This window comes from Saccostrea cucullata, unplaced genomic scaffold, assembly GCF_032062105.1.
Source record: "Saccostrea cucullata isolate Sc308-1 unplaced genomic scaffold, CSIRO_AGI_Scuc_v1 ctg888, whole genome shotgun sequence".
NCBI lineage: Eukaryota > Metazoa > Mollusca > Bivalvia > Ostreida > Ostreidae > Saccostrea > Saccostrea cuccullata.
Window position 1 is genome coordinate 40,546 of NW_026941285.1, and position 12,195 is coordinate 52,740.

Below are 12,195 nucleotides of genomic sequence, written 5' to 3' on the forward strand. Positions count from 1 at the left end.
AAGCAACCACAAAAATAACTGGAAATCTATAAAAAAGACATCGAGTGGTGGGGGGGTGGGTGGGGGCTATGTCGAAGCAAAAGCAGTATAATGTGAGGGTTCCAGCATATTTCAACAACAAGAGGCCCATGGGCCACATTGCTCACCTGAGCACCAAGGGTAGGACTAGTATAAAATGGCTTTTTATTGTAAAGTTTAAATCCAAAAGTAGTCCCATGACCAATAATTGATTTGCTATATTTTAGAAAATGATTGAGAAGAAGATTTTTAAAAAATTTTCCTATATATTTCTATGTAAAATGAGAAGAAGATTTTAAAAAAATTTTCCTATATATTTCTATGTAAAACTTTGGTCGGCCATTTTGGCCCCGCCCTACCCCCGGGGGTCATGATTTGAACAAAATTGAATCTACATTACCTGAACATGCTTCCATATAAATATGATGAATTATGGCTTTGTCATTCTTGAGAAGAAGATTTTTAAAGAATTTTCCTATATATTTCTATGTAAAACCTTGGTCGGCCATTTTGGCCCCGCCCTACCCCCGGGGGTCATGATTTGAACAAAATTGAATATACACTACCTGAACATGCTTCCATATAAATATGATGAATAATGGCTTTGTCATTCTTGAGAAGAAGATTTTTAAAGAATTTTCCAATATATTTCTATGTAAAACATTGGTTGGCCATTTTTGCCCCGCCCTACCCCCGGGGGTCATGATTTGAAAAAATTTGAATCTACACTACCTGAGCATGTTTCCATATAGATATGATGAATTATGGCTTTGTCATTCTTGAGAAGAAGATTTTTAAAGAATTTTCCTATATATTTCTATGTAAAACTTTGGTCGGCCATTTTGGCCCCGCCATTACCCGGGGGTCATGATTTGAAAAAATTTGAATCTACACTACCTGAGCATGTTTCCATATAAATATGATGAATTATGGCTTTGTCATTCTTGAGAAGAAGATTTTTAAAGAATTTTCCTATATATTTCTATGTAAAACTTTGGTCGGCCATTTTGGCCCCGCCATTACCCGGGGGGTCATGATTTGAACAAACTTGAATCTACACTACCATGTTTCCCCATAAGTTTCAGCATGCTCCCATATAAATATGATGAATTACTTTGTGGCAAGCTTTGTCATTCTTGAGAAGAAGAAAATGTGAAAAGTTTAAAGAACGCCGGACAAAATGTATATATTTCGGCTAGGTGTAAAACTTTAAAGAAACTGAACTGAACACTTTACTCCTACAGCTCTGGTAAGTGGATGATACAAATACAAATAATCTTTTGTTTTGGGTTATAGAGCAATATATAGGTCATAGAGCAAAACTATTGGCCAAAGAGCAAAATGTGGGTCATAGACCAAATATGAATCAAAGATATAAAAAATTTGGTTGTAGAGCAAAACATGGGTCATAGAGCAAAGTATGGGTCATAGAACAAAATATTTGGGTCTTAGAGCAAAATATGGGTTACAGAGCAAAAAAGTTGAGTCATGGAGCAAAACTATTGGTCAAAGAGCAAAATGTATTTCAGAGAGCAAAAGATAGATCATATAGCAAAATATGGGTCATAGATAACTAGGTCATAGTGAACAAGAGGCCCAAGGGCCTTGAATCGCTCTTCTGATAAATTGTACAATCTATCACTTCTATTTTTAACCTTAATATCTTAGTTGCATCAACTGACAAAGTTTGAATTTTCTGAAAATATTTTTAATAATAAAGCTATAAAAAACTATAGGTACATCACAGTGACCTATATTAAGATTGAAGTTTTCTGAGGACTCAAGATGCATTAATAAACAAAGATTGAAGATTCTAAGCCAATAAGTATTTGAGATATTCAAAAATAGGTCACTGTGACTTATTTTTTGGTCGAAGTTCTCTAAAAACCAAAGATGCATCAACAAACAAAGTTTAGTGATTCTAAACCAGTTAGTACCATAGATACTTAAATAAAGCCATAAAAGTTTCACCGTGACCTAATTTTTGGACAATTCGAAAACCCAAGATGCATTAACTTACTAAGTTTGATGATTCTAAGCCAATAAGTACCATATATACTTAAATAAAGCCATAAAATGTCAAAAGTAGGTCACTGTGACCTCGAAAACCTAAGACGCATCAACTCACAAAGTTTGATGATTCTAAGCCAATAAATACCTATGTTTATTAAATACTGCCTTTAATTGTCAAAATTTAGGTCACCATGACCTAATTTTTGGACATCATTCTCCGAAAACCCAAGATGCATCAACTTACAAAGTTTGATGATTCTAAGCCAATAAGTACCGTATATACTTAAATAAAGCCATAAAATGTCAAAAGTAGGTCACTGTGACCTACTTTTTGGTTGTCACTCTTTGAAAACCCAAGACGCATCAACTCACAAAGTTTGATGATTCTAAGCCAATAAATACCTAAGATACTAAAATATAGCCATAAAATATGAAAGGAGGGGACATCATTCTCCGATAACCCAAGATGCATCAACTTACAAAGTTTGATAATTCTAAGAACGTATATACTAAAATAAAGCCATAAAATGTCAAAAGTACAGACCTCTGGTAAGTCACAAAGGATGATACAAATACAAATAAAAATCATAAAATGTTTTGTTTTGGGTTAGTAGAGACCAATATATAGGTCAGGTAATCAAAATATGCCTTTTATCAAAAACAAATGGCCAAAGAGGTCACAACCTAATGTGTCCCAAGATGCATCATAGACCAAATAATGATTAAATGTTTTAAAAATAAGATATAAAAAATTTGGTGACGTTGTAGAGACAAAACATGGAACTATGTCTTCAAATCAATTTAAAGCAAAGTATGGGTCATGATGTGAACAAAATATTTGATGGTCTAATAGTAAGCAAAATATAAATGTTTTTATTATTTGAGTCAACAAAAAAGTTGCCCCAGGGTCATGCCTTGAACAATTTTTAATCTTCACATAATCCTGAAAATGGTGGTTCTGGAGAAGAAGAGCAAAATGTATTCTCAGACTGGAGCAAAAGTAACAAATTTATGATTCATATAGCAAAAAATGCACACCGCACACCGCACAAATGGTCATAGATAACTAGGTCATAGTGAAAAATATGGGTAATGGAGCAAAATACGGGTCACAGAGCATTTGTTTTACAAGATTTCAATCCTAAATTTCAGCTAAAATCACATGTGAGTAATTCAGAGTAAAATGCTGTCAATACAAGTTGATCGTGATCCCTGACCTCAAAACTAGAGTTGATATTTTAATAAAATGTACAAAGCTTTATTACCAACAAAGGACAAGATAGGGTAAGACCAGTATTTGGCCACCAATTTTGGCTGTCTTTCAGAATAATCCAACAGTTTATGCATAATAATCTGTTGTCTCCCCTGCAACAAAATGAGCATTGGTTCTAAGATTAAGAATATACAGAGGTCACAGAAAGGTCAGGAAATAGGTAAATTTTCTCATTTTTATACAAATTTTCGTTTTTACAGCACAATTTCTTTCAGAAAACAGAGCACGATCTTGCCTATCTACCAAATTTATACACGTTATACACTAGTAGTATAGTAGTATCAGATGCAGTTTATTTGTATAAATCTCATATAGGCAAGCTTGTACTCTATGTTTTCCGAAGAGAAAAGTATCTCAAATTTGATGAAATTCCATCAGAATTGAGGAAATCTGGAAAATCCTACTTCGGCACCCTTTAGTGGCTTCCATGCAAGCTTTGAATCTAAATTAGTGCTTGTTTTCCAGTCACCATCATTTTAACTGCAAACTATCACAATTTTACCAGAGTTCTGATTTTTATATCAAATAAGGGGCCAGATTCCACCGTTACCCTATCTTGTCCTTTCACAAAAGTGTATTTAATTTAGCATGTTTTTAGGTATAGTCTTCTTAAAGTCAAATACATGTATGTGGAGATAACAAACTGTATTCAAGCTCAAAAATCCTTTGCACACTACTAAATAGGAACAGAGCAAACAAACACCATCAAAACATTAGAGGTGGGATCAGGTACCATGGAGGAGTGAGCATCCCCTGATGACTGATCACACACAGTGTGTGCTTTTACTTTGAATTAGATTGATAAATGATAAAAAAATTACCTCTGATATACATGTATATATAAAGAAATACTATTTTTTAAGATTTACATATATATAGATTTTTAAAATTGCATGTACAGTAAAACACACTTATATTATATAAAAGTGTAATTTGTTAAATCTGTTAAGTTTACTAAATATTTCAAAGGCATAGGGTATGAAAATCACTTTCCTGTATTTGATATAAGCATGCAGGCTATGGGTGTACATGTATTACTGTATTTGACTACCATAGGCAGTATTTGCAGGGGCACATTCTATCCTACTAATTCTATGCTGTGTAATCCAGGATTCATCATAACAAGCAGTATTGCATTGTGGTACATTTTTTTAATATTCCACACACATTTGTCTTCAATTTTTGTTTTAATCTAAAATACAATGCAATCAAATAGGAAAAAAAAAACACTGTGATATGACTATAATTCTTTGGCACAAAGAAATCTTTCTTTACCCTATGTTTGAGGGCAACATACATTTCATCAGAATCAAACTGTTTGGTTTATAGTTGACAAAACACATTTTCCACAGAGCAATAAATGTTTTGTTATTTTACTATATATTACATAAAGCTAGCTTTAGGATGTATACATAAATACACACACCATAATATACACTCCCATCCTGTATTCATTATTGTTGGAAAATGAAAGTAGTCTGTAACATATAAACTGGATAAGTCATAGAGAAATGATATGATAACTATGAAATAATAATATGCATGCCGATGACATTCTTTAGAATTGTACATCAGAACAAAATTGTCAGATTCAAACAATTAAACATTAACACAAGAATCAATACATGTACAAAGTGAAAAACCAGCTAAAGATAAATATTTACACTTAATAGTACATGTATTTTCCCTACAATACTACAAATGTATAACTAGGTATTAATAGCACCATTTTTTTCACACTATTTCATTTAAATTTGTTGGTAGATAATTATTTACACAATCAAATATTTTACAATACCAGGTATTAAACAGCGATTAACCAGTTACAAAATGTTGATGGAGTGTCCATTCCTATTTTACACACTCTTCGTAGCTACTCTAAACATCTCCAATGTTTAATGCTAGTCAGTAGCAGCAATATGGTATTAATGTATTTCCAGGGCAGAAATAAATACACAACTGTACTCTTACTTTCAATCACCACACTTAACTTGTATTTACAATATGCACACACATCCATATCTTGAACATTCGGAACCCCTCAGTCCTCTAAATCGCTCATCATGTAATCAACCTTTTCTGGAACTCTTTTACATCCTGTCACAGAAAAAACTTCCAAATCAGCTGGATAATAACTCAGTTGTTTTGAGATCTTATATACTATTTCATCTGGTATCTTGTCTCGTTTGTAATAATTTTTGGCCACTAGGAAGTCTTTGATACATTCTCTGACATGTTTCCTCTCCAGCGGGAGAAACGGTACATAAGCTGTGATCAGGTGCTTAATTATAAGGTCACATAGGTACATACCACCTGTAAAATAAAACAGGATAAAACAACTATATCAGTTAGGATACCTAACAAGCACTTGTTGGGGTGCCATAGTGGGAAGGAAATCTATACATTTCAAGTTTGAGTCAGGTTTTGTTTGGAGATAGTCCGAGATATCATCACTCCATGGAGAGCTGCATAATGAAATATACACACTACAGTCTGGAACATTGAGCAGTGAGGGAATCTATGTCATGCCAGTATTTACTGCAAAATGGGACCTCAGTTTAATTTATCCAATCCCAAGGACTGGTCCCCACATCCTACATTCCAACCCATCTACTCCTAGCTCTAACCACTGCACCACATGGGGAATAGTTTGATCCAGGTCAGGCCAAGGGGAAAGAAAATATGCTTTGGACACAGCTATTCAGTTTGAGTTTTTTGACCTTGATTTTTTATCTTTACTTCAAGGTCAGTACATACCCTCCATCTTTAGGACTTTGAAGATGAATTTTGAGCCTGACTAGGCCAAGGGGAGAGAAAATCTTTTCTGATGAAATTGGAGCAGGATGGACAGATGGATAAATCAACAAATATTACAATAGGGCATAGGGATGTGCGATTTTATCATTATACTGGTATATCGTGATTTTTTGGGAGGTCAACATTACCGCTACATTGCCAAAAATTTCAATTCATTACCGCTACATTTTGTCAGATTTTCGACCGATCATTACCGCTACATTTTTCCGGCAAAAAACAACTCATTACCGCTACATACTGAATCAGCCAAAAACAACTCATTACCGCTACATATCGATTTAGCCAGGTAAGTTCGGTTTACATGAGTTCTAATCAACAGAATTCATTCACTATCTAATCAGAATGAGTTCATATATATAAATAACTCTGCAGTCGAAATTTAATTATTTAGCTTCATCTGAACATTTATGGCCACCATTGAGAAGTTTGTTACAAATCGAGGAAATGCCGGCTTACTTATCGATTCTTTATAAATTTAGAAAAAATAAGACTTTCAAAAACTCAAAATTGTAGAGATGCGTTGAAAAGAGTTGCAAAAGCAGCTGCAAAACAGACCTCGACGAATTACATGTATTTGTTGATTTTAATTAAAAAAAAAACATCCTCTTCAAAGTCCTTTCACCTTTCCATGGTGAGCAGGAGGAACGGGTCTTATGTACATGTATAGGTTGTACTGTACACGCATAAGTGGCTGGCTAACGAAAGAGGCAATGTAGCGGTAATGTATACTTTTTTATGTAGCGGTAACGTAAGGTTTTTTGTAGCGGTAATGACTATGTAGCGGTAATGAAAATTTTGAAAATGTAGCGGTAATGATACGCACCCGATTTTTTGTTGAGTGATATAAGTGTTGTGATATGGAGACCTAATTACTGGTATTTAGGTACATATTTTAAAGTCCAGAAATTATTTTTTTATATGTTTAATCTTTTAAATTACAATTACAGAAAGTCTAAAAAAATGTTGTAAAAGGTGAAAATGTGGCATCTTACCATCCAAACACGATTAATTTTATTTACACAAAAATTTCTAAAAAGGGTAATTTTGTTTTTCTAGTATGTTTTTAAGAAAAATAATGAATATTCATTTAAAATCATTGTAAAAATTGCTTGTAAAAATATCATGATATTATTGTGATATTTGAGAAAAAATTGTGCAATATTGTGATACAATTTTTTTTTAGCGACACCAATCCCTAATAGGGCACCTGCAGACCTTGGCCCTAATTACATAAATAGTATAAATCATAAATGGTGTTAGATAGAAAGATGTGTACAAGAAGTGAAGAAAGTAAATGTACAATATAGTTTAAAAAGTTCGAGTTTGCAATGTCTGATCATCAACCCAAACCAGTAAAGTTATCTAGATAACAGATGGATATAAATAAAGGCCAAAAAGGTTAAAATGCCCAAAATCTCTTAAGCACAGACAAAGGTATTCCATAGAAAACAGACCTCTTTGTTCCCTCTGAGATAAAATAACAACCAGGCAAAAAAAGGAATGTAAAACAGATGACATGTCTAACTTTATTTTGGCCAATATGGGATGGTATGCTTAGAATATGTAAATTTGCTGGAGAATTATTCCTTTTGAAATGTAAATATGGTTTTCTATAAACTTGCTTGATTTGGTGTTGACTGTTGCCCTGCTGATAATTTCTTCCATGTCCTTGAGTCCAATGTCTTCTCTGGAATTCCATCTGCTTAAGGTATGTTTTGATATTTCTTCTCCTGCTGTGTTGCTGAAATATATCATTGCAAAATAAAACAAAGACTTTATGAGCAACCATTGTATTACTGTATTTATTTTTGCTTACACATCCAAAAGTCTGAAGTATAAAGAAATAAGCAGGGTTGTCTCTAAAAATTGGGAACATTGAGGAAGTAGGATTTATGGGTTCAAACTGAGGGTGTGGAGAATTACCACAATTAATACTGGATGATATTTTAGGCTGGGAAATACTAAACTCTCCCACTAATGATACTTCTACACAAATAAGCAAATTTCATTTCACTCTGCAATTTTAAAACATTAACCTCTATTAAATATGTGTTTACCTGAGAAAAAGAAACATAGATTTTCTGTAATCTGTGCCAGAAAGCTGTTCATAATAATCCAAGTATGGCTTTAAAGTGTCAATTATCCCAGGTGGCATTTTGTCAATTTCATCAAAGATAAACAGAGACTGGGGACACTCTTTTACACTGCTCTCTACCAATTCTCGCAATTTATCCTGGAAAAAGAAACAAAAATTACATAATTATACAAAACTAAGTTTTTAATATTTAAAAGTTTTTGTCTCTATGATGATATATGCAAATTACTGTATGCTTTAAAGACAAGTGCCCTCAGAAAAATTTCAAAATTGAAAAAAATCCATTGTAGTTTTACCACTATTAGCCATTTTTGTTATAAAAATCTTCTAAGCAAAAAATTTATTTGAACACATAAACATAGGTAATCAAAGATTACGAAGCTCACCTTGACGAATGTTATCAGTGTTAGTAAGGCCACATAAAATTAGTCTTTAGATTCTCATCCTAATTTGCTAAAAACTCGGGGCGGGTGGTTTATAGATTTTATTTTTTATAATTGTTAAATTGTATAAGTATCAACAAAACATGAACTCTTCGTACACATTTTTTTTTCATTATGTCAATGGCAAAATGAATATATATTCTTATTATTTTCTTTCAAATATTTCAAGAAAATTATCGCTTTTAAATAATTAAATTCGTAGTTAATTAATTAACAAAATATCAAGTACACATATACGGCACATCCAGTGGGGATACCAATAAATTGTGTATGCATGACTTCTCATCGACCTTTCCCCAAATATCTTTTAGTTTTACCAACAAATCCCTCTGTTTTGTGTAAAATATTATAGATTTCCACCTTCCTAAAAATTTGATCGATCTTGAGACTTCACATATTCGACATTAAAATAGGTCATATTTGCAAAATCCATAAAATATTCTAATAAAATATTTTACTGAAAAACCTAGGCCTGAACAGTTTTAAGAGTTAACATTTAAGTCTTTCCTTAGCACTTCCTATTCTCAAAAGTCTGCCAATGATGTTTTATTTTTTTTCTTCAGAGTAAAATCAAACACAACTGGAGATCGTCAAAACTTGACCTGGTGTCATTTTCTTCCTCTATTTTATTTACTTAAAATCTAATTAAAAATTGCTCATGCCAGCGGTGGTTACAGTATCTAGATGTGTTTATGCTCATTTATTCTTCTCTGTCTTTTCTATACTGACAAATTATCTATTCCTTCAATATTTAAACTGCTTTTATTGCCGATTTTTCTCCATTCTTCACATGGCTCTTTTGCTATAAATAATAATGCGACCTTTAATACAGACGGGAGATAACTCTTAAACTTTGACCTAAATTTTTGCTGAAAAACAATAATGAAAATACACAAAAATCAAAATAAAAAACACCGGGGCGGGACATTTTGAGAGGGGCGGGCGGGGATGAGAATCTAAAGATTAATTTTATCTAGCCTAATGCAAACCTCACATCATATTTTCTTAATATCTAGTATTTATCCCAACAACAATATTCTTGCAAGTTGTGTTTAACCCCTTACAGGACATATACACATTTCTAAGCATGTAGCGTGAAAAACATGTATAGTGTAAACAAATATTCATAAATTTGTTAATACTGCAGATATCAAGGACCTCAAGTTCATTGGGATTAATCTGTTCCCAAAACTTTAACCTGGTCTCTTGTATGGAAAATATAGGTCAGATTCACCATCCGAAGCAAGTCTGGTAGTGTCCATCCCTAGATCATGTAGATGCATCATCCATGCAAATTTGGTTCAGGTAGGGCTAATAGTTACTTGGGTATGAAAATACTGGTCAGATCCAGCATCTGAAGCAAGTCTGGTAGTGTCCATCCCTAAATGCATCATCCATGCAAGTTTGGTTCAGGTAGGTCTTATAGTTACTTGGGAATGAAAATGTGGGTCAGATCCAGCATCCGAAGCAAATCTGGTAGTGTCCATCCCTAGATTCATCATCCGTGCAAGTTTGGTTCGGGTAGGTCTCATAATTCCTTGGGAATGAAAATGTAGGTCAGATCAAGCATCCGAAGAAAGTCTGGCAGTGTCCATCCCTAGATGCATCATCCATGAAAGTTTGATCCGGGTAGGGCTTACAGTTCCTTGGGAATGGACCTGCTCCAAAAACTTTAAGCTGGTCACTCATCTGGAAAATGTAGGTCAGATCCAGCATCCGAAGAAAGTCTGGTAGTGTCCATCCCTAGATGCATCATCCATGCAAGTTTGGTCCGGGTAGGGCTTCTAGTTCCTTGGGAATGGACCTGCTCCAAAAACTTTAACCTGGTCACTCATCTGGAAAATGTAGGTCAGATCCAGCATCCGAAGCAAGTCTGGTAGTGTCCATCCCTACATGCATTATCCATGCAAGTTTGGTCCGGGTAGGGCTTATAGTTCCTTGGGAATGGACCTGCTCCAAAAACTTTAACCTGGTCACTCATCTTGGGAATGGACCTGCTCCAAAAACTTTAACCTGGTCACTCATCTGGAAAATGTAAGTCAGATCCAGCATCTGAAGCAAGTCTGGTAGTGTCCATCCCTAGATGCATCATCCATGAAAGTTTGGTCCGGGTAGGGCTTATTCTCAGCCTTATAGTTACTTGGGAATGGACCTGCTCCAAAATCTTTAACCTGGTCACTCATCTGGAAAATGTAGGTCAGATCCAGCATCCGAAGCAAGTCTGGTAGTGTACATCCCTAGATGCATCATCCATGCAAGTTTGGTTCAGGTAGGGCTTATAGTTACTTTGGAATGGACTTGCTCCTAAAACTTTAACCTGGGACGCCGACGCCGACACCAACACCGACGCCAACGCCGGGGATATAGCATAAGCTCATCTCGACTTCGTCAAGGTGAGCTAAAAACTGTGTCAAATTTGTTAACATCACCTCAAAACATTGTCATACAAATTATTTTTATCTTTCTTGTAAATATTTTTTATTAACTTCGATCTTCACTAAAATAAAAATACTTTGTTACTTTTCACTCCATTGACTTTCTTCCATTTTTTTTTTTTTATCGTTTTAGTACCTGTTCACCATATTCTGAGATCTTGATCTAACTAATGATAATTCAGAGGACAAATTGTACCAACAGGTGGATACCTTGTAAAGAGGAACCATGTCTTTATGTGGAAATTCTTTAGTAGCTGATATCAAGTGGACATATTTACTCCTCATACCCATCTTGAAAATGCTTTCTGCAATGATTTTACTGACATAATTCTTTCCTGTTCCTGTCCCCCCATGGAAGGAGAGGGTAAGTGCTTTCGATGGGTCCTTTGTCATGTGTGCTTTAAGATGCTTGATGATGATATCAATCACTAGATGTTGCCCAAAAAGTCGACTCTGAAGATCTTCTCGTAGAGCTTTATTTCATCAAATGCATTAATATAAATAATTTAATAGTGTACTTTAAAAATATATACCTTTAATTTCAAAATTTAATAAAACAGATTATTGGTATATAGTATTCTGTGAAGATACAGTATATTTATAAATCTTAATGTTAATCAAAAATGTTAAATATATTCTTTTCAGTTGATTTTTTTTTTAATAGAAAACTCTCACCTGTAGTGTTGAGATTGATCCATTTTGATGTGCAGCATTCTTTAAAGTGACACTTAATTGGCGTGAAAACCGTCCAGACTCCCGCAACCACTGCAGTCCCAAGAGCTCCGATGGCTGAAAATGGTTCAATCCCATATACACAAGTAAAAAGACAGCAAAACACTATCAATCTCACAAAGTTCATGTTGAAAAACCTGAAAACCCGCGACTAAACAAAACGAAAGTAGAAACTAAAAGTAAAAATTGGCAGGAATCCGAATCCGGATTTTCTAGAACATTTTAAATTAATTGATGTGTTCCCTTTAAAATCTATCTAAAATTTCAATGCCATAGTTTATGGAATAGTGTTACTGATATTTTTTCAAAAAGATTTTTATCCCGCCTTTGTGAAAAGAAACTTATTCCGCATCTTCATCATGATTTGTT

At 34.0% G+C, this 12,195-nt stretch overlaps 1 protein-coding gene across 1 annotated transcript; it reads right to left on the bottom strand.

The window, feature by feature from the left end:
- Positions 1–4,435: 4,435 nt before the first annotated feature.
- Positions 4,436–11,966, bottom strand: LOC134257564 (torsin-1A-like). Its single transcript, XM_062740168.1, has 5 exons — positions 11,770–11,966; positions 11,305–11,567; positions 8,179–8,354; positions 7,744–7,862; positions 4,436–5,617 (listed from the first exon to the last, which is right to left on the bottom strand). Exons 1-5 carry the CDS (start codon positions 11,951–11,953, stop codon positions 5,346–5,348), a joined length of 1,014 nt encoding a protein of 337 aa, XP_062596152.1. The 5' UTR covers positions 11,954–11,966; the 3' UTR covers positions 4,436–5,345.
- Between the last annotated feature and the right edge of the window lie 229 nt (positions 11,967–12,195).